At 39.2% G+C, this 24,370-nt stretch overlaps 1 protein-coding gene across 2 annotated transcripts in view; it reads right to left on the reverse strand.

Annotated features, from left to right (window-relative positions):
* Nucleotides 1-24,370, reverse strand: part of LOC126458283 (juvenile hormone acid O-methyltransferase-like) — a 357,276-nt gene that overhangs the window by 152,369 nt on the left and 180,537 nt on the right. The window contains exon 5 of one of the 2 annotated variants that reach the window (XM_050095215.1): nt 14,076-14,162. In XM_050095215.1, coding sequence (XP_049951172.1) covers nt 14,076-14,162 — 87 coding nt within the window. Of the gene's footprint in view, nt 1-14,014; nt 14,163-24,370 lie in introns of both variants that reach the window. The other variant, XM_050095216.1, reaches the window with a different exon arrangement.

Consider the following 24,370-nt stretch of genomic DNA (forward strand, 5'->3'; position numbering starts at 1 on the left):
TTCAGATACTCTGCACTTGATTCTGCTTCTGCCCAATAACATATGAGTAATTCTGGATCCTTTAAACATGCTCCTTGCTTTTTATAGAATTTTTCTGTTAGCCTGTTTTGCTAGTGCGTTATGGTCAGAACTAAAGCAAGCTGCAGTTTGATTTCTGATTCCAAGTTCACTCAGTCGTTGTCTAAACTATTTATTGACGCATTCGGTACTATTTTCTTACCTGATAACTTTTATATTCTTACCACTCCTTCTTTCAGCCATGACGCGAAAGTGGCAAATATCTCGCTCACTTTGTCCTTGGTTCCAGGGAAATAACCGTGGGTATATCTCGAAAAATTACCAATCAAGGTAAGGAAACAACAAGTGCTCTGATAGATTCCTTTTACATAGGCCCAAACGTCTGTGCGTATCAGCTGTGAAAGCTCAGTACATCTATTTTTACTTATTTTAAACGATAATCTGGCTTAATTTCATTGTAAACAAATTTCAGAACGCAAGTTACAGCGCTTATATTCCTTTAACCCTGTTGCCGTGTGTTTTAAAAAGGCCGTACTTCTCCTACTATGATGTCCAGTCCTTTATAGCATAAAAAACCTTTTTCGGAATGTAAAGGATAACTATTTCAAACTTCAGGAACATCTAATTCATAAATAACTTTTTTTTTAGTATCTGTGGGTCTCACACTGGCCCTTCTGATCAATTATTTCTCCACCATTCAAATAGAAAAATTATCTTGTAGCCCTTATTCACTATTTCACTAACTGAAGGAAAAATCTTTAGCAGCATTCTTAATATGATGTACATTATGAGCTGTAATGCCGTGTGATTCTGCATTAGCATTCAAATTAAAGTTTATCTTTCTTTCCCATTCACATTGTAATGGAGAATTATCCACTGTTAGGCGAACAATGTGTGTTATAGGTGAAACATCGTATAAAACACATTGGCCTTTGGTTATATTCATAGACACTGCAGAATCAGGGAACTAACCTGTACTCTTACTCCAAATTTTGCCAAGAATAATATTCAGTGCCTTACCTTTACTGTTTGCTTTCCTTTGTGTTCCCTTTGAAACAAGACTTTTTCTTGTGTACTTGTTTTTCCTTGGCATTTATAAGATCGAACAGGTTTCTTCTTTTTGTATTTTCGATACGAAGCCATTCCTATGTCCTGGATAGAATATTTTTATATATTCTTTATATCTTGACTTTCACGCTGTCGCCTGTAATTGGTTTACCTGAATTCTCTAGGCCCATTATTATGTGCGAGAACTTAGAGGTAGTTCCGCTAGTAACAAGGTACCAATCCATTTATTAGCGATGTCGAATCCAATATTTCTTAAACGATTCAAAGTGGAAGAAGATTTTGTTCACATATTCATCAACATTTTTACATTCGTCTAGACGTGTGGTGATAAGCTCTCTTTGCAAATTCATTTTCCTAATCAAACTTCCTTCTTCAAACGCTCTTCTTAGATTGTCCCATACTTCCTTCGCCGTACTGGCCTTTTCTGTGTGACGGTAATTAACATGATCCGACTAGAAGAATTAATTTGGATTTTGCCTTATGATCTTTGTTCTGGAAATCTGAATCTGTGAAATTCAAGGTTCCATCAATGACATCCCAAGAACGTCCAAGTGCAGATAAGCTTATACTACAGACTTCGAAGCTGCATAATTATCTCGACCCATGAACTTCTCAATCTGCCTCATTTGGGCAGAAGTTCTTTGCGCAGTTGCAATACAAGTACTGTAAGTTATAGACATCTCACAAGTAATATTAAGTATACCATAATTTACTGGTCAAAGTTATTCAATTCGGTCTTCCTAGGACCATAACCAATTCAATTTTATATCTGTACAGTAAAATAATATAGACGGAGAAATACCGTTCACGAAAATGATTTTATTTATTATATTTAATTTGCTCCTGGCAGTTTGCAAAGGCAAACACACAAAAGCATACAACGCAAAATCTAGCATAGATAACTAATAATACATATAATAGGTGAAAAGGTCCATACACATTAACTCACTGTCAATACACATAACATATCTTTTGTTCAGCAAATCTCAACATAAATGGAACTAATATAGCAGTCACCATGAGAAAATGGAGCAATTCTATCAGTTGTTGTCGAAATATAGGGAAACGTACCTGGGAGCACATAAGCTTCTTTTAGTAAAGAATTTAAATTCACTGTGGAAAAATTATAGGAAAGAGCTGAAAAGAATTACAAGTGCATCGAAAAGCGAGGCTGGTGGTGCCGAGCTACTGGAACCACCACTTTGGTGCGTTGGTGGCTTGAGCTTTATGCAAGGGCAAGAAATTTTTTAACGTAATTTAAGTAAAATTTAGTGTACTTCTTGTTTTCAAAACTGGATGTAAATAAATAAATACTAACCATATATAATCAGAATTATAGATGTAATCATGTGAAACATTATATCTAATGAGCGAGCGTCCATCCTCAGAAATTTTCGATACTCATTTGGCTCGCTTATTGTCAAGTCACTCAGGACGTTTACATGTGTCAATTCTCCTCTCTTATTATATAACTCCTTTATTCTACGCTTTCCCTTTTCTTGCATGAGTGCAACACCAGCCCAAGAGCCAAATAAGAGCTGGCATCAGTATTTGCCATGTTTGCACATCCGGGATTTGACACCAATATTGTGCCATATCGATTCATTGTCTGGAACTAGCTGTTGATATGTTGCACAATATTGCTGCCCAATATTATTGAAAGTTTAGGGGCCACTTAATGAGATCAGGCAATCACTCGATTCCACAGTCATTAACACTGTTTGAACTTAGGTCGACCTTTCACATTGTGTTTGAAAATTGTCTTATAATTTGTCAACTTCCAAATATCGTATTTCACGCACCTCTTAAGGCCAAGTCGCACTTCCCATCATGTCATGTCATGTTAAAATATTCCACTTCAAATAATAGCACTCACACTGGCCATCACATAACGTCACATCAAGGCAACATCAAGGTTTCTCGGGTACAAAGTTTTGAGGCAGCTGACGTCATCGTCCGTTGTTGACCATGTGACCTCAGGTCATTTCTTCCCAACACTCAGCCTTGCTCTTCGTTTCAGGTTGCGTCATAATATTATTTCCTGGGTGAACATTTATGAATGAAAGGGAGAATTTTCAGCCGAATGACTCACCTGAAAGCTACAACACGACAGCTAATGTACCTTTTAGCGACCCTGCCAAGGTGAAAGAACGTAAGTTTCTAGAGTTGTCTAACGAATATAATTTACCTATCGAATGGGTATTTTTGTTAATGTTCACAAATCTTTTCATCTATTTGTTGAAAATTTTGTTCTCTGAAACAGTTATCAGTTTGGCATACATGTTATTACAGAATATCGTTGCTTATGCTGAGAACACGACAATTTGAGTTAAAGCATATGATACACGTTATCTTCTCTCCTTCTTTAAGCACTTAATTGATCAGTAATGAGTGCATACTTGGTGTGGCTCAAAAGAGTTTCTTCACTTCATTCTTGACGTAACTCACTGTGAGGGAGCATAGTAAAGAGTACTTTGTCATGCTTATGTGATAATTACTGTGATAAGTAAGGACAAATGGAAAGTAATTTTTTGCTGTTTGTGGTCTAAACACGAATGGCGGTTGCTAATGATTACTTCTTGCACTATTCTGCATACTGAAACAAGAGACTGTCGAAACTGGTGAGAAATTTCTCGAATTTAAAGTGTAATCAGCATTTTGTTATTTAAGTTTAAATTTGGAGTGATATTTTTTTGAGATAGAAGATTGGCAGATGTTAAGCATCAGAATGTTTACGACTATTGCAGAGTGAAATAATTTACTTTTCTTGCTAACTTTTTTTAGTGTTAAACTGACAAACATTTTCTTCTTACCGTGTGTTGAAGTGTTGTACTGTGTCTTAAGAACTGGATTGCCAATTTTCATTCTTAATCATTGTATATTTTGGCATGTGACGTGATTTTCTGGATTTGGATGCTTGTTCTTTGGAAGTGTATTTTCTGTGTAGAATATTGGTGCTGATATACTATTTATTTTGTTCAACTTGGAAAGTCGTCTGAGCGGCTCTAGGCGCTACAGTCTGGAACCGCGCGACCGCCACGGTCGCAGGTTCGAATCCTCCCTCGGGCATGAATGTGTGTTATGTTCTTATGTTAGTTAGGTTTAAGTAGTTCTAAGTTCTAGGGAAACTGATGACCTCAGAAGTTCAGTCCCATAGTGCTCAGAGCCATTTGAACCATTTTGAAAGTCGTCTGCTCATAAAGAGAAGCAAATCTGGAACTTCTGTGATGCGTTTCAGCAGTTGATTCTATGATAGCATAGACAGTGCTACAAATGGTTGAATCAATTTTTTAGTGACTGTGGCGTCTATTTCGAGGGCATCCCTCCTCCGCCCCCCCCCCCTCCAGGTACCCTTTATCGCAGTTGTTCTGCACGGAAGTGCCAAATAAACTGGTATAGACATGCGTATTCAAATAAAGACATACGTAAACAGGCAGAATACGGCGCTGCGGTCGGCAGTGGCCATATAAGACAGCAAGTATCTGGCGCAGTTGTTAGATCGCTTGGTGATGCTACAGTGGCACATTATCAAGATTTAAGTGAGTTTGAACGTGGCGTTATAGTAGGCGCACGAGCGATGGGACACAACATCTCCGAGGTAGCGATGAAGTAGGGATTTTCCCGTACGACCATTTGACGAGCATACCGTGAATATCAGGAATCCGGTAAAACATCAAATCTCCAACATCGCTGCAGCCGGAAGAAAAACCTGCAAGAACGGGACCAACAACGACTGAAGAGAATCGTTCAGATTGACAGAAGTGCAACCTTTTCGAAAATTGCTGCAGATTTCAACGCTGGGCTATCAACAACTGTCAGCGTGCGAACCATTCAACGAAACATCATCGATATGGGCTTTCAGAGCAGAAGGCTCACTTTTGTATCATTGATGACTGCACAACACAAAGCTTTAGGCGTCGCCTGGTCCCATCAACATTGACATTGGGGTGTTGATGACTGGAAACGTGTTGCCTGGTCAGACGAGTCTCGTTTCAAATTGTATCGAGCGAATGTGCGTGTACGGGCGTGGATACAACCTCATGAACCCACGGACCCTGCATGTCAGCAGGGGACTCTTCAAGCTGGTGGAGGCTCTGTAATGATGTGGGTCGTGTGAAGTTGGAGTGATATGGGACGCCTGATACGTCTAGATACGACTGTGACAGGTGACACGTACAGAAGCATCCTGTCTGATTACCTGCATCCATTCATGTCCATTGTGCACTTCGACGGACTTGGACAATTCCGTAGTGTACGTTCCCTCCAGCACTACTTCCGATATTAGTCGAATCCATGCCACGTCGTGTTACAGCATGCTCGCGGGGTCCCTACACGGTATTCGGCAGGTGTAATAGTTTCATTGGCTCTTCAGTGTAGAAGACTGATGGAAGAGGGATTTTCAAATAATTTAAAGCATACTAAATTCTTTGGTTACTTTAAATTCATGTCATTTAATTAAATTTATCTCATTTAATTTTTGGTTGGAGCCATCTAGAACTTAACAAGATTTGTATAGGATTTAGGGTCTGGTGTGATGTTAAGGATACTGAAGGATTGTGTAGAGTATTTGAGTTATTGTGTAGAATCAGGCAGCACTTCATATAAACACCTTTCAGAATGTTGTTAGTTATTTCAATTTTACAAGCATTTTCCTTAACCTATTTTCAGCTCTTCATAGTTTCCCGAACGAAACTGTCTCTCGAAACCTGGGAGAAAATCCAACGAGAGTCTGATCGTATGTGAGGTACACCAGTGGCAAGACGCAATCCATACATTTATTGCGCGATAACAATGCTGACGTCACTGACGACAGTGCCACTAAAGTAGAGTTACTAAACACAGTTCCCCGAAACTAGCGTACCAACGGAGACAACGTAAATATTCCAAAATTGCAGTCTAGAACAACTGCCAACTTGAGTAACTTACAAGCAGATATCATCGGTTTAGCGAAGCACCTAAAACACTTAAGAAAGGCAAATCTACCGCTCCAGATTGTGTACCGATCATATTCCATTCAGAGTACGTTGACACAATGCCTTGTGAAGCGACGTGCTTGCGTACATTTGCTGATTTTTGTCAATGTTTCATTAATGAACAGGGTTGTTATTTGTATATATTATGCATCGCTTGGTTGCACTGCTTTTTCACTGATGTCATACTTTTTTTATTATGTGCCTGCTGTGCTTATTTATTTAAATTATAATTGTCACCTGATTAATTGTGCTGATGTGGTTAGTTATGTAAGTTATACTTTGTGATTTATCTGCTTGCGCCTTCATGTTTACTTATTAAGATTACATATGAACATTTATTTGCTTATGCTGATATGATGCTAATGACCTGTTTATTATGTTAGATAACATATTTACTGCCTTACTTATGGATTGCATATTTACACATTTCTGTTTTTTTGTCATAACTACTCTTTAATTTGGTATATAGAAATGCTGATATACTGTGTAGGAACATAGAGTTTAGGTCACATTAGTGTATTAATTATAGATTGTTCGCTTGGCAGAGGCTCGTTGTAAGAATTGTGCTGTATCTACTTGTTGACATTCTGTTCTCTACTGGCATAGTTACTCGCTATTGCATGTTTTGCTTACGCTCAGTGCCTTATATTTTTAAGATAGGAAAATGAACTGCTATAATTCGACGAACGACATTAGTACAAGAAACTTCATAGAAGTCACATGAGCTGGAGGTTTTATGAAAGCTGTATAAATTTATGCTAATAGGAAGGAAGCTAACGACATGACATACCAATACTAGGTTTAGACCATTAACAATTATTACACTGCATTTTTCGTGAGCAATTGAAATAGGAAGTGACACTTGACACAAGAAATACTCCACATGTTTGCTTCTGTTTGCCATAATTCTTGAAGTGGTGTACACACTGTGAAATATTATGATCATTCACACTCCGTAATCGTACTTAATTACTGAGAGTTATTCGAACTAAGTCTGTTAGAGGTCATGTATGCATTTCTTTTGTTTATAATTCATAATGAGTAGAAGATTTGGGTCTGATGGATTACACAGAGGTTGTGTGTTGACAATGTGTCTTCGGATTGTATAGGATGATGAGGTTTGCATTAGGATTTTATCTGTACTTGTTCGAGGAGACTGACTAGAGGAAAGAGTTGTTATGGAAGTGAAATGATATTGGTAATAAGGTTTATATGTATCGACGTATTGAAGAGGTATTATTGAGGTATTATTGAGATTATGTGAAGTTGATGATTATTGGAGTTTTGGTGGACAAGAGGTAAGGTAAATGCTATTAATGATACGGTTTATATGTATCGACGTATTGAAGAGGTATTATTGAGGTATTATTGAGATTATGCGAAGTTGATGATTATTGGAGTTTTGGTGGACAAGAGGTAAGGTAAATTCTATTAATGATAAGGTTTATATGTATCGACATAAGAGGTATTATTGAAGTATTGAGATTATGTGATGCTGATGATTATTGGAGTTGTGGTGTATAAGAGGTAAAGTAAGTGAGATGCATATTTTTTTTTGTTGGTCTATATGGAACAAGGAGGATGAAGATAGCAGACTAGAATACTAAAGTGGAAGGAAGATTGTCTACACACACTTTGTTAAATCAATAAGCAGTACATACTTTTTTTTGAAGAGAGGAAGTAATTGCATATCGTGGCTCACTGACAGTTGTTCAGCAACAGTACATTTGATTTGGCTTGGCAAACATTGGTCTTGACATGATGACTATGACGTTGACTTAACTATTATTGACTGTTATACATTGCTGCCACTACTACTTGATACACATGATGAACATCAAATTTTGACAGAATTGCATTTACACAGTTAACACTATTCAATTACGCAGTAGTACTTAATGTGGATGAAAGATGAGTGAGTGTGTTTTGTGTGTTGTCCTTTCCTAATCCTACCCACCTATCTCCTAAATATTATTTTATTTGTTTGTAGGTGGCTTGCACTGACACCCATAAATATTATAGGTTTACTGATATTTGAGTACTTGTAATGGTTAATATGACGATTATCTGATATCATTTGTGTGTTTATTAAAATTTGTATGTTTAGTGTAAGAGCATTGTAAAAGCATTTGTATGTGCATTCAAACTATTGTTCATGCCTGAACTGTCTGATTAGTGATAGTGAATATTATGGACTGTTACCTGCACTTCTTCGACATAGTGGGTGCCAATTAGAAATGATTAATTTCTGCAGATGAACTGTGTGTTTAGGATAGTGAATATTATGGACTGTTACTTGTACTTTTTCTACATGATTGGTGCCACTAGGACATGTTTAATTTCTGCTTATAAACTCTGATGAGCAGTGTGATCAGTGATAGTGAATATTATGGACTGTTACTTGTACTTTTTCTACATGATTGGTGCCACTAGGACATGATTAATTTCTGCTTATAAACTCTGATGAACAGTGTGATCAGTGATAGTGAATATCATGGACTGCTCTCTCGACCTGCTCATCATTGCTAGGTGCAACTGATGGACTGCTTCTACTGAAATGAAGTCACTTGTTGGTGTCTGCACCTGTTCAACAATGCTGGGTGCCACTGATGGACTGTTTTTTACTGAAATAATGTGACTTGTTGCTGTCTGCACCTGCTCAACATTGCTGGGTGCCACTGATGGACTGCTTGTACTGGAATAACGTCACTTGTTGGTGTCTGCACTTGTTCAACACTACTGGGTGCCACTGTTAGAACTGTTTCTACTGAAATGATGTTACTTCTTGCTGTCTGCACCTACTCAACATTGCTGGGTGCCACTGATGGATTGCTTCTAGTGAAATAATGTCATTTGTTGGTGTCTGCACCTGTTCAACAATGCTGGGTGCCACTGATGAACTGCTTCTACTGAAATAATGTCACTTGTTGGTGTCTGCACCTGCTCCACATTACTGAGTGCCACTGATGGACTGCTTCTACTGAAATGATGTCACTTGTTGGTGTCGGCACCTGTTCAACAATGCTGGGTGCCACTAATGGAACTGTTTGTGCTGAGTGATGTCACTTGTTGCTGTCTGCACCTGTTCAACATTACTGGGTGCCACTGATGAACTGCTTCTACTGAAATGAAGTCACTTGTTGGTGTCTGCACCTGTTCAACATTGCTGGGTGCCACTGATGGACTGTTTTTTACTGAAATAATGTGACTTGTTGCTGTCTGCACCTGCTCAACATTGCTGGGTGCCACTGATGGACTGCTTGTACTGGAATAACGTCACTTGTTGGTGTCTGCACTTGTTCAACACTACTGGGTGCCACTGTGAGAACTGTTTCTACTGAAATGATGTTACTTCTTGCTGTCTGCACCTACTCAACATTGCTGGGTGCCACTGATGGATTGCTTCTACTGAAATAATGTCACTTGTTGGTGTCTGCACCTGTTCAACAATGCTGGGTGCCACTGATGGACTGCTTCTACTGAAATAATGTCACTTGTTGGTGTCTGCACCTGCTCCACATTACTGGGTGCCACTGATGGACTGCTTCTATTGAAAAGATGTCACCTGTTGGTGTCTGTACTTGCTCAACATTGCTGAGTGCCACTAATGGACTGCTTCTACTGAAAAGATGTCACCTGTTGGTGTCTGTACTTGCTCAACATTGCTGAGTGCCACTAATGGAACTGCTTTTGCTGAATGATGTCACTTGTTGGTGTCTGCACCTGTTGACCATTGCTGGGTGCTACTGCTGGAACTAATCATTGAAAGCATTTTATGTGAACATTTGTATAAACTGATTTTTTGTGTATTGTGTGAACTATTATGTAAAGTCACATGTATGAAAAGAAGTTGTATTGCTTACTGTATTTTATATGGTAGGTTATTGAAAGGTCAGTGCAAAACCAAAATTTTAACTAATTATGTGATATTTAGGTATTAATATTATCTTTTATTTTTGTCTGTATTTTTGTGGACGAATTTGGTGGTATTTTCACCACCAATGCTGGCAAAAATGCCATCAAATTCTGGCCCATGGAGGAGGGGCATATGAAAGGTGGCTACACTGAGCCACAGCGCCAGAGATCGCGCCAAAGAGTATTATTCAGCCGTCTCCACTGGCAGTGGTTGGGGAGAACTCGTAGTAGTCAGTGCTTGTTGAGATGTACTAGTGAAGAGTGCTTGGCGAGAGGTCGTGGTGGAGAGTTCTTGTTGAGATGTGGTAGTAGAGAGTCGGTGTGGAGATATATTGTAATGATGAGAGTGATTTTCGTCAATATATGAAGGTAAAAAAAAAATTTCCTTTTCTTTTTATTATATCATTGTCTTAAACAATGCGTCATTACAGGTTCAGTCAACAAAGCATCTGGCTTGTGTTCTTGTATTAGAGTGAATCCTTACGCAATTATAGTATTTCTATTTTTTAGTTACTTCAGTATAAATGGTATTTGAAATTTCTTGTCTTATTGAAGAAGAACCGTGCCAGATGTGTACGTTGAGTTATACTTCCACACACAGAACAGTTATACTTGTGCTTTGGCTTCGTAGGTTTTATAGTTGCTGGGGACTTAATTAATTCATTGTGTTAACGAAAATTTTCTTTCGTTCTTTGTGGTTGTTTTATGCAGTCAGATTGCGTAATAATACTAGTCAGGGCCAACCGTTTACGACACAGCGTAATCGGACATACAGCTACCGAAAATAAAAATTATTTGCATTAAAATAATAATTAAACCCCCATGCATTGTCTTGTGTGTCAGCAAACGATTAATTGACTAATAACAGCAACTGTACTTATGTTTAAATGATGAGTACCCAGCATTTCCCTGGTATGTATTTGTACCATTTCTCCACTGGTTCATCTCTGCCTTCCTCATCTCTCTCTGTCCTTTTCCTCCTCCTTATTCTCTGTCTGTCTTTTCTCCACCTCCTCCATCCAATAGTCCTAGGAGGATAAAAATCATAGGGAGACCAAGAGATGAATACCCTAAGCAGATTCAGAAGGATGTAGGTTGCAGTAGTTACTACTTTCCGTGGTATTAATATATGTTCGTTTTCAGAGTGCCCATATAAATGTTAACCTGCCTTCCTTTTGTTGCTGATGGATTACTTACCGTATTAGAGTAAAGGAACTGAATGCTATTGAAGGTTCAATCTGCGTCTTTGTAGTACACCATATATGATGGCGGTCAGAATTTGCTCACATTTGTTTAATTGGAGGCCATAGTGGAGATGTGGGAGCATGTCTGACATTTTTTGAATGACTCGAAGTGCTACAACAATTTATTTAAAGATTTTCGTAATTGTACTGAACAAGATGTTTTACAGAATTGTTGAATATTGTCCTAAAGGTCTGAACTAATAAATATTGACGGACAGCTTCACAGGATTGCCTGAATTCCGATGCTAAGAGATCGGTTCGGGCAATTTGCGAGGAAATTTTGCGCGTCAGCGCGTAACTCGGAAAACTGTCTCGTCAGTAGCCTGAGCAACCAGGTGCACCGGCGAACGACTATGAGGTGGTCGGACCTTCTGCTTCATTAGTTACGAGCACCCCACGCAACAACAGCAAGAAAAACAAGCAAGAGGTGCAACAAGATGACCTACGCGAAGAGAAGTACAAGAACCAGCATATCCAAAAATGAAATAGGTAAGGCAGTCAGTCTGCTATAAGCTACAGTACGCGTAGGTCAGAATCCCGAGAAGGCACAACGACAACACGATGCCGACAACAATGTTTAAATGAGCTTGTGTTTTGATAACTGTGTCTTGACTTGCAGCAGACTTTAATTCTGCAGACATTAAATCTTATGAGTGTTGTTTACCAGTTGAATGATTGCATTGTGATATTTAAACAGAGCAAAAATTTATTAATGAAGATTGTCTTCAGGTTAACGTTTTTGTATTCTCAAATAAATATGTAATGAATTGTTCAACCTGTGTGTAAAGTAGTACAGCCCTCCCCCCCTCCCCCCCCCCTCCCACACACACACAGACACACATCATTCTTCTCTGTGAGTTATGTTGTTCACCCCTAATGGAGGGAGGATAATTGGCACTCAATATCTAATTTAAATTGGAGTCTCTTCCTATGACAATAAAACCAACTAACAACGACACTATGAAACACTCTGCACATCTGCTCCTATGGATCGTTCTACGAGAAGTTGGGTCAAACCTGCAACCAGCTCGTCCTGGAACTGGGCCACCAACAACACTGCCGGGCTGACGAGAGTTTGTCCGGAACTGATGCGAGAACAATTTTCTCCACAGAAGCCTGAGGACACCTCATCTCCACTTCAGCTGAGGACAATCTTGCGGCGAGAGAAAATTTCTGCACAGCAGCTGGAGGGCAAGTATCTTCATATTCCCTGAGGCCAGTCTACCAAGTCCGGGTAGTTATAACATCGCATCGAGGGGTTCATCAGGAATAACATTCTAATGTTTAACCTGCACACATGCTGAGCAAGGAATGCACACTAGATAAGCGATTAGCGACTAGAGAGACAGGGGGTCTGTAAAAGCATTTGATTTACAGTTTGGGCACACTTTTGCTGCTTTCACCCAAACCTCCAAGATGTCACACACTCAGATCGGTACCACATATTGTATGTCGATAGAGCATCAACCGAAACACCGATTTAGTTCGAGCTACCTGCTGTCATCTGGTAGAAGATGCGTAAACGATAATTAAAAGTAACACTACGGAGCACTGGAAAGGCGTATCTGTGAGCGATTGTTTTGTAGATCTCGGGGTGTGTTAGTTGGTATAGTGTGAGGTCGTCGTACCATAGGTCCCGGGTTTGCACCCCTCTGATTAAAAATCCTTTTAAGTGTTTAAGCGTGAAATTTATATGGGAGAAACTTCTGATAATACTGGATTAGTGTGGACCCCACGAAGACATTAGTGTTCTTCGTGACAAGCACGCACAAAATAACCTACCTGGAAACAAAATCGCAATTCACGTAATTCCAGCAACCACAACCTTCATTTATCAACCGTCCGATCTTCATTTCTTCAGAGTGTACAAGCATATGACGCGTAAAATGTCTGATGGTGCTCTAGATTCTTCGGAAGAGATTAGTCAGTAACAACGGAAAAATCTTCTTAAGCTGCAGCACGTCACATACAGTCAGTTTGGTTCTCCACATTTGCATAATTCTCACCGTCACCGGTGGATAATGGCTTTAAAACTTCGACAAAGTTCTGTTTCAGACACAATCTTTCATTCGGCAATCTTCAGGGTGGATGCACAAATGTAAGCTTTATCAAATGTGCTTGGTGAGAAAAAGTAATTTTCTTCATACACTTCTTCTTAAGCAGCCAGTACTGTGAAGCCTTAATTTCTGAATGGATCACGCTCTTTATTATTACGGCTATTACTTTTATTATTGTGACCATTATTATTATTATTATTATTATTTCTTCTGCACATGTGATGCAACTGTTTCTTCCTTTTTGTTCTTGTTGTATATTCTGTGAAATTGCAAATGTACTCTGTAGGTTTACCACGTGCTTTCAATGAAAAGAGGCGAAAACAGACTGCCAAGTGCACAGTTCTATAAACATGACCTGGTTCCATATAACACTTTCACTCGTAATATAGTAAAGAAAAATTGCAGTCATTGGGTTTTAAACCCAGTATGCTTAGTACAACGATCTAACGCTCTACCAACTTCCCCACGGAAACTATACCTGATAGTTACTGATTGTAATGCTTTTTGTGTGCTCCATAGTTCTCATGTTGCTTTTAATTAACGTTTACGTCGTTCTACTGGACGACAGCACATAGTACAAACTAAATCGTAGCTTTGGTTGACACACTATCGACATACAACGATTGGTACAGGTCTGAGTGTCGGACAGCTGGAGGTTTTGGCGTTGGATGCACCCAGGCACATGTAAAGCGTTGTTTCTGAGACACTGGCTGACACTAAAGGTAAAGGAGCTGCTCACCTCTCCGCTGCATCTCACTCGGGAAGAAGAGCACCTGCGGCGCCACGTCACAGCGCAGCACCTGGTAGCCCTCGCTCTGCAGCAGCTGGCGGAAGTCGCTCACTGGGTCCTCACTGTGCTGGTACGGAGATACGAACTCCTCCACGTCCTGAGAGGAACGGCAAAGTCCGTGAACATCGACGCTCCACTACAACGCTTGTAAACGATTTGTCTTAAAAAAGAATACTTCACATTCTGCTCCCAAACCCATGCCTCATGGTACATATCCCAATAACAGACCTAGATGCAACAACTGTCCCATACGTCCTTCTATAACACCCCCCCTACTTCCCGGGATTTGCGAAATTACAAGTTAACAATGACCGTGAATTATGAATTTTGACCCGTGTCGGGATAAGGCATCCGAATGCGAAGTAAATAATGATTATTCCGCGGGAAACAGGAGACGTTATAACTCGATCGTTATTGAATGAGTAATTTCACTCAATAACGATCGGTAAATGAAATAATGGAAATAATTTGGAAATAAATTTTGCCAGTTGAAATTTTGCCGAAAGAAATGATTAAGTTGTAAAAGTAATTAAAAAATCGGTCGCCAGCTCAACTGAAGAGCGACAGTACTGGTAAGTACGTGAATAATTGTGTCAAAGATAAAGTTTACCTGTTTGTAGCGCAGCAGGTGGAACGTGAACTTTTACGTGAGTGCTGTGTCAGGCTCAGTAGTCATATAAAATAATGTCATAACAATCTAACTACACTTAAACATTAGTGGTCAACTTTCAATAAGTATTTTGATAGTTATTTTGTTCATGATTTGTCAGCTAAGTGCAATGCTGACAACACAGGTAATTATATGTCTAGATTTTGAATAATGGACTGTCATTCTGTCTTTAAAATTACGTCCTTTGCACAGTTTAAACTACTGATAATGAAATATATTGCCAATAATTGATTAACTATGTTTTGAGTGATAATAATTCATGAATTGGGCGATTGTCAGCTGGAATAAGCTTTATAGTTTCATGAAATATCCTTGAACTAACTTCAGCTGAAAAAATGGTTCAAATGGCTCTGAGCACTATGGGACTGCTGTGGTCATCAGTCCACTAGAACTTAAAACTACTTAAACCTAACTAACCTAAGGACACCACACACACCCATGCCCGAGGCAGGATTCGAACCTGCGACCGTAGCGGTCGCGCGGTTCCAGACTGAAACGCCTAGATCCGCTCGGCCACAACGGCCGGCCACTTCAGCTGAATATGCATGGAAATAAATCTTAATAATCAATTTTATTACTTCAGTCTATTATTAAGTTACTACGGTTGGCTCTGAGCACTATGGGACGTAAGATCTACGGTCATCAGTCCCCCAGAACTTAGAACTACTTAAACCTAACTAACCTAAGGACATCACACTCATCCATGCCCGAGGCAGGATTCGAACCTGCGACCGTAGCAGTCGCGCGGCTCCGGCTGAGCGCCTAGAACCGCTAGACCACCGCGGCCGGCTACAACGGTTGGCATAAGCTTATTAAGTGCAACAATTAACTATGATAACCAATCGTTCAAAACAGTCTGAAATTTACTCTTCACCGTGTATGCTTATAATTTGATAATTAACATATTTTCTCTTGATTATGGCGTGACACACTCGGTTCAATAAGATAAGTAAGGATCGGAAGGAACCTACTTGGTGTTATTGTCGGTTGGAATGCAACACTTCGATTATGCAATGCTTGTTCTTAATTGTTCAGAGAAAAGCACAGTCACTGGCAAGCCTTCTACAATTTTTATCCTACGAAAATTATGTAGATCTTACTTCCCTCGTTGTCGGTGGATCGACGGAACTCCACGGCGGCGACACAATGTGGCAGTGGGCTTTTACTGTTACGACTTGGGCCCACAGTGCGCTTCACATTTAAGCCCTCGTTTCTTCAGCACTGTGCCCATTAATCCATAATGACTTGCCCGGCCATGCTTCCAAATATGCCGACCATTACTTTCCCGTCGTACTTAGATCCACACACTAGCCGTTAGATGTAACATAGCTAAGAATAGCAGCATTCGACTGTACATCTTACTCCGAGCACGGCGTCACTGCTACTACTGCCCGCTGGTGCGCTCCCGCGCCCAGCGGCACAACAAAACAATCTCTCTGACTTCAACGTTAACTAAATATGCCCTGACTTGCCAGTGTTAAATATTACATAATTTAAACATAGTATTTACAATACATATTTACACTAGACAATACATCGTATACAAACCGTTTCATGTGTTAAGGAAGTGAAAAAATTCATAGCAAGGACTGTGTTGTAGTGTCACACTTCCACCATCACCTACTCTAGTCCATCAAAGGCAGGGCTGCATGTGAAACCAGTCAAGTGATCCAAAAGCTAAGCTGCAATTACTGTGCTGCATTTATGCAGGCGTGACTGCTAACAAACTGTCTGTCTGCATGAACAGCCACTGACAAACTGTGGCCACGAAACAGCTGGACCACCACATTGGTGAGCATGCTGCCAGCACAACTTTCTTCATGTCAATGGTTGCTTCACAGCCTGCACCACCTCGATCCTTCCCACCAGCAACAGCTTTTCTGAGCTGCTCAGGTGGGAACTCTCCCTGCAGTATATTCTACATTCTTGTAACCCTCCTGGCTATGTATGTCGTTAGTCTTTGTCCTACTCTCTAGCCCCTTGCCTGTTCCCATTCCAGCACTACACAGACCTCTATTCACCAACGTACCCACAGTTTTTTATTAGTCTCCTTTCCCGTTAACCCCCACCCCACCCTCCGTCTAACCTTCCGCCTGCACATAGCTGCCCTACTCGCTCTCCATGGTCCCTGTAAGCTCCCACAGGTAGCACTTTAGCGTCCCCCACTCCACACTGCTATCCTTCCCCCTCCCCCCGCCGCCAGGCTTCTCATTACCCACACCACAGAGTCCCGTCTCCTATTAGGCACAGCTGATCCCAGTGTTGCCACAGCAGCCAGAGAGGGCTGTGGTCTCTAAGCGATGTAAAAATTGTAAGGTTCTAAGTCGATGCAGTCAAAAGATACAGCTATGTATGTCATATATTTCCATATTCGCAAAACTCATTCATTAAGACCTATAGGATACTTCCGTTGACCTAGAATCATGAAATTTGGCTAGAAACTAGGTTTCGCAGTACAACTGTAAAGCAAAAAAAAAAAATAAAATCGAAAATGCTTAATTTGTAAAACTATAACACAAAAAAATATTTTTTGGTCATTTTTCATCCGTCTGTTTGTCTGTCTGTCCCTTAAGACAAACTTTCTCTGTAACAGGTTGGCGTATCATATTCAAGGTCTATGGCCCCTTCGCAGTGTAAAAATTTAAGCTTCTAAGTCAATACTATCAAAAGAAATGGGCGATTATCACATATTTTGATACTCGAAACTTCACTCACCAAAATCTATAGGGTACTTCCCATTGACTTAGAACCAAGAAATTTGGTAATAATTAAGGTTTCACAGTACAAGTAAAGCCAAAATCCGAAATTATTAATCTTTAATTATATAACACGAAGAAAAATATTTCTGTTGTCATTTGTTATCGACTTCAAATTTGAAGGTAAAACATTATCGAAAGTCTTGGAATCCCTGCGGCCGATACCTTGCCAATATCAATGTCGATAACAGAAACAACTAGTCAGCATCATCATCGATTCCCATAATAGAGGGAAATGATTCCATGATTCCTGCAGGGCTGTCCATAATTCCGTATGAGAGCGAGGGGCTGGAGATCTCTTCTGAGCACGTTGCAAGGCGTCTCAGTTATGATCAAAACGTTCATGTCCGCGGAGTCTGGTGGCCAGCGTCAGTGTTTAAATTCAGAAGAGCGTTCCTGGCGCCACTCTGTAGCAATTCTGGACGTGTGGGGTGTGGAACTGTCCTGCTGGAGTTGCCGAAGTCCGTCGGAATGCACAATGGACATGAATGGATGCAAGTGATCAGACAGGATGCTTTTGTACGTGTCACCTGCCAGAGTCGTATCTAGACGTATCAGGGGTCCCGTATCATTCCAACTGCAGACGCCCCACACCTTTACAGAGCCTCCATAGGTTTGCACAGTCCCCAGCTAACATGCAGGGTCCATGGATTCATGAGGTTGTCTCCATAGCCGTACACGTCCATCCGCTTCACACAATTCGAAACGAGACTTGTCCGACCAGGCAATATGTTACCAGTAATCAAGAGTGCATTCGGTGTTATAGGGCCAAGGCAAGGCGTAATGCTTTTTCTGGCCGCGGCGATGTCGGAGATTTAATGTTTTACTGGATTCCTGATGTTCGCGGTACACACGTGTAATGGTCATACGGGAAAATCCCCACTTTATCGCTACCGCGGATATGCTGCGTCCCATCGCTCCTGGGCTCACTATAACACCACGTTCAAACTCACTTAAATCTTTGTAACCTGCCATTGCAGTAGCAGTAACCGATCTAACAACTGCACCAGACACTCTTTGTCTTATGTAGGCGTTCCTGGCCGCTGCGCCGTATTTTGCCTGTTTACATCTCTCTGTATTTGAATACTCATGCCTCTCCCAGTTTCTTTGGCGCTTCAGTGTAGCTTCAAAATATTCCACATGTGGTTCAATCTGCATGGGTGTCAGATTTTCTATAGACAATGAGAGTAGGACGTTTTGGTAGATTATATCTTAGTTCTAGCTCACTAGAGCTAGAGGGACAGCAGCCTTTTCAGTAGTTCCAGGGGCAACAGTCTGGATGATTGACTGATCTGGCCTTGTAACATTAACCAAAACGGCCTTGCTGTGCTGCTACTGCGAACGGCTGAAAGCAAGGGGAAACTACAGCCGTAAATTTTCCCGAGGACATGCAGCTTTACTGTATGATTAAATGATGATGGCGTCCTCTTGGGTAAAATATTCCGGAGGTAAAATAGTCCCCCATTCGGATCTCCAGGCGGGGACTACTCAAGAGGACGTCGTTATCAGGAGAAAGAAAACTGGCGTTCTACGGATCGGAGCGTGGAATGTCAGATCCCTTAATCGGGCAGGTAGAAAATTTAAAAAGGGACATGGATAGGTTAAAGTTAGATATTGTGGGAATTAGTGAAGTTCGGTGGCAGGAGGAACAAGACTTTTGGCCAGGTGATTACAGGGTTATAAATACAAAATCAAATAGGGGTAATGCAGGAGTAGGTATAATAATGAATAAAAATATAGGAGTGTGGGTTACCTACCACAAACAGCATAGTGAACGCATTATTGTGGCCAAGATAGACACAAAGCCCATGTCTACTACAGTAGTACAAGTTTATATGCCAACTGGCTCTGCAGATGATGAAGAAATTGATGAAATGTATGACAAGATAAAAGAAATTATTCAGGTAGTGAAGGGATACGAAAATTTAATAGTCATGGGTGACTGGAATTCGTCAGTAGGAAAAGGGAGAGAAGGTAACATAGTAGGTGAACATGGATTGGGGGGGAAGAAATGAAAGAGGAAGCCGCCTTGTAGAATTTTGCACAGAGCATAACTTAATCATAGCTAACACTTGGTTCAAGAATCATAAAAGAAGGTTGTATACCTGGAAGAATCCTGGAGATACTAAAAGGTATCAGATAGATTATATAATGGTAAGACAGAGATTGAGGAACCAGATTTTAAATTGTAAGACATTTCCAGTGGCAGATGTGGATTCTGACCACAATCTATTGGTTATGAGCTGCAGATTGAAACTGAAGAAACTGCAAGAACGTGGGAATTTAAGGAGATGGGAACCTGATAAACTGAAAGAACCAGAGGTTGTAGAGAGTTTAAGGGAGAGCATAAGGGAACAATTGACAGGAATGGGGGAAAGAAATACAGTAGAAGAAGAATGGGTAGCTCTGAGGGATGAAGTAGTGAAGGCAGCAGACGATCAAGTAGGTAAAAAGACGAGGGCTAATAGAAATCCTTCGGTAACAGAAGAAATATTCAATTTAATTGATGAAAGGAGAAAATGTAAAAATGCAGTAAATGAAGCAGGCAAAAAGGAATACAAACGTCTCAAAAATGAGATCGACAGGAAGTGCAAAATGGCTAAGCAGGGGTGGCTAGAGGACAAATGTAAGGATGTAGAGGCATGTCTCACTAGCATTTGTAGACTTAGAGAAAGCTTTTGGCAACATTAACTGGAATACTCTGTTTCAAATTCTGAAGGTGGCAGGGGTAAAATACAGGGAGCGAAAGGCTATTTACAATTTGTACAGAAACCAGATGGCAGTTATAAGAGTCGAGGGGCATGAAAGGAAAGCAGTGGTTGGGAAAGGAGTGAGACAGGTTTGTAGCCTCTCCCCGATGTTATTCAATCTGTATATTGATCAAGCAGTAAAGGAAACAAAAGAAAAATTCGGAGTAGGTATTAAAATTCAAGGAGAAGAAGTAAAAACTTTGAGGTTCGCCGATGACATTGTAATTCTGTCAGAGACAGCAAAGGACTTGGAAGAGCAGTTGAACGGAATGGACAGTATCGTGAAAGGAGGATATAAGATGAACATCAACAAAAGCAAAACGAGGATAATGGAATGTAGTCAAATTAAATCGGGTGATGCTGAGGGGATTAGATTAGGAAATGAGACACTTAAAGTAGTAAAGGAGTTTTGCTATTTAGGGAGTAAAATAACTGATGATGGTCGAAGTAGAGAGGATATAAAATGTAGACTGGCAATGGCAAGGAAATCGTTTCTGAAGAAGAGAAATTTGTTAACATCGAGTATAGATTTAAGTGTCAGGAAGTCGTTTCTGAAAGTATTTGTATGGAATGTAGCCATGTATGGAAGTGACACATGGACGTTAAGCAGTTTGGACAAGAAGAGAATAGAAGGTTTCGAAATGTGGTGCTACAGAAGAATGCTGAAGATATGGTGGGTAGATCACGTAACTAATGAGGAGGTATTGAATAGGATTGGGGAGAAGAGAAATTTGTGGCATATCTTGACTAGAAGAAGGGATCGGTTGGTAGGACATGTTTTGAGGCATCAAGGGATCACAAATTTAGCATTGGAGGGCAGCGTGGAGGGTAAAAATCGTAGAGGGATACCAAGAGATGAATACACTAAGCAGATTCAGAAGGATGTAGGTTGCAGTAGGTACTGGGAGATGAAGAAGCTTGCACAGGATAGAGTAGCATGGAGAGCTGCTTCAAACCAGTCTCAGGACTGAAGACCACAACAACAACAACAGCTCACTAGCTGATTCGTTCCTCGTGAGCTAGCTCACTAGAACTTACACAGAACTTAACAATGCATCTACTTTTCAGATCTAAATCATTTAATTTCTTTTAAATTACTTAGAAAAGTTAATAAATCTGAACAATTTTTCGTACCACGTTCACCAATTTTCAAATTATTATTTTTTTCATACAAAAGGTGAATGCAAGGAAATAAAATTTAATATTTCATATAAAACGTAAATGTAAGGAAATAAAATTTAATATTTGTTTATAAAAAGTGAACGTGAGAAAATAAAACGTAATGAATTATGGTGAATATAAGAAATCTATCCTTTGCTCAAAATTTTCCTAATTCTTTCTTCCTGAGCAGCCATACGATTTTTATGAACTGCCGATTGTACTTGATTTTTTAGTATTCCTGTTTACCAACAGTTCTACCACATTCACATGTAACTTTAATTTTCTGATGTCTTGATACACTTTCTTTACAAATCCATCTCTTCGTTACTTATCTCTATGAAATTCATTAATATTCTTTTTTCTAGACAGTCACCACACTGCTTTAGCTGTTTGATATTGTCCATTTAAAGATTATGAAATTTAATAGGACAAAATTAACTTCATTCCTAAAAACTGCAAAACGTTCACTAGCGAACACCTTGCACTGTGTTAGTCCTACAAACCGAGCTTCCGGGCTCTGACCTCCCATACGTCAGTGCATCTTGCTTCTGAGATAATAGAGGGCTCCATTATTTTGGGATGAAACACACCACCTGCCCTTTAGGATGGGTCCTAAACTTGCCCTTTACTTGGTGATAGAACGTACAGAAGCGAGAATAGAAAAAGTTTTGTCAAATAGCTAGTTCTTCTCTAACCACTTTGATGATTTCATGAGATAATGGTCAAAATACTTCAATCTTCATACCTGGTTTAGAGCTTTGACACAGTAAATATCCTCTAAAATGGTATATATATTAGGCATTCGAGTGACAAAGTACATTCTACAAGCACTACTCCCATCAGTTCATTTTGGATGAAAATAAGTTATTTTCTTCACATTTTCGTGTTTTATTTGAAGTGAAGAAATGTGAATAACATGTAAATGATAGTATGAATACTGAAGACAACTTTAAAAACAATTAATTTATGTTTAAAGTAAAACATGTTCCGCTATTATTTTCAATGGATCGTCCATCAGCGCCATCTCTGAAAGAAGTTTTGAACTGCCTTAGATTGGCGCGAGAGTATGTTTCACGTAAGTCATACTACAAATAGAGCAAAAGAACGCTTACGTAAGTTAACTCAGTGCGCAACCTTTCTTTCACTGACGGAAATTGTTGCTCTAGGTCAGTATTATCTTTATCTAGAGGCCACCTGCCACCGGATAAAATACGAGTTGCAAACTGGTAGTTCAGCTGAAGCAGACTTGTCCTTTAGCCATCGATCTCACGCAAATCTTAATTGATTTTGAAAATTCAAAATGCTAATATAATCTACATAAAAAAAGCTATACACAAGAAATACAATGAGTAATCATTTTCTAATTAACATACTAAACTTTTCAGTTTTGTTTTCTTTATCTTCCTGAAAATATTTTAAAATGAAATGAAAACATGATGTTAAAATTTCTTTAACTTTTTCTAATTTTTTATTCATTTATATAGTTAAAAACTTTCAGTAAATATTCTGTGCCAAGCATTGTAAGTTAAATTTTTCTTACTATACATTCCTACATATGTTGAAGTATGTGAAGGAATTTGTTCATTAAAAGTTCCACACAAAGATTCCTAGTCCTTTCCCATGAACTTACAATATTATTTCTACACGTCACGTTAATCACATACATAGAATAGTTTGTTATGAAATTACATGGAATTATGTCAGCATCTGATGTGAGTAGTGTAACTCATTTAAAATCGAGAAATGGATTGTATGCTTTGAGAATATTATTTGGTGGGTTAATATTCAAGATTTCCTGTGGGAAAATTTCATTTGTTCCATTTAACGTGGTCGAATAACGAAGAATGAAGTAACTGATTATTTTTACAATTTGTCTGAAATGTAATAAATTAGAAATATGGCATATCAAATTCTGCAGAGTTATGTGATATCTAGTTCGAAATTTTTCTTACTACTCAATCCTGCTACTTCTACAGTTGTACTTCATAAAAAGGTATCTTAACTTTCGATTTTTTCAGAATATTTTCTCGTTGTTCTAACTCGTAAGTTGGTTCATATTTAATAGTTGGTACACGAATTTCCTAAAAGTCTTAATAACGTTTTTAAAAAATTTAAAAAACAAAGGACAGAAGAGTAAACATTCTAAAGAAGATCATCGAAAAGCTCAAAGAAATGTTTCTCTTTGAACTGAAGTTGTTCGTTTAAAACATATAATGGATTACTTTTGTGAAATGCAAAGATTTCAATTCCTTCTAAGGTATTTAGCACTGGTCCTTTTGGCACAGTATGTAATATTTTCAAAGTGTTAGAAATGCAACCCTCAGAATGATTGTAACCATCAAGATGTTGACAAAATATTGATTTGGTACATGCAGTACCAGTAGTATGTTCTTTTAAACGTGTTAAAAGTTACGGCCAGTTTGGCCAATATACTGTTTCTCACAGTCATTACATTTTATTTTGTAAACGCCTGACGTTTGGTATACATTTGAGTCTCCAATTGTGTGTTTCAGTTTCATCTGTAGGGGGTTATTAGTTTTAAATGCTATTGTCACGCTTATGTTCTTAAATAATTTATTTATTTTATCTGAAATAGGTCCCGTGTATGTCATTTTTGTAAATCTCTTCTTGGAATTTGTAACAACATCATTTGTTTCTTGTAATTTTTGATATAACAGATCAACCTGATGGAAATTATAATTGTTAGCAACTGCTATCTGTTTTGATGTATCAATTTCCATCTGGATTGTATCATGTTGGAGAGGAAATTTCAGTATCCTATGTATCATAGTTTTAAAAAATGCCATTTTGTATCTTGATGGATGGCATGAATTAGCATTTATTGTTACGTCGGTTGATGTGGGTTTTCTATAAATAGAAATATTATGTTTCCCATTCTCATTTGTAATTGTGAGGTCGAGCAAATTAATACTTTTGTTACTTTCGTGTTCTACTGTAAATACAAGTT

Source organism: Schistocerca serialis, chromosome 2 (assembly GCF_023864345.2).
Source record: "Schistocerca serialis cubense isolate TAMUIC-IGC-003099 chromosome 2, iqSchSeri2.2, whole genome shotgun sequence".
Taxonomy (NCBI): Eukaryota; Metazoa; Arthropoda; class Insecta; order Orthoptera; family Acrididae; genus Schistocerca; species Schistocerca serialis.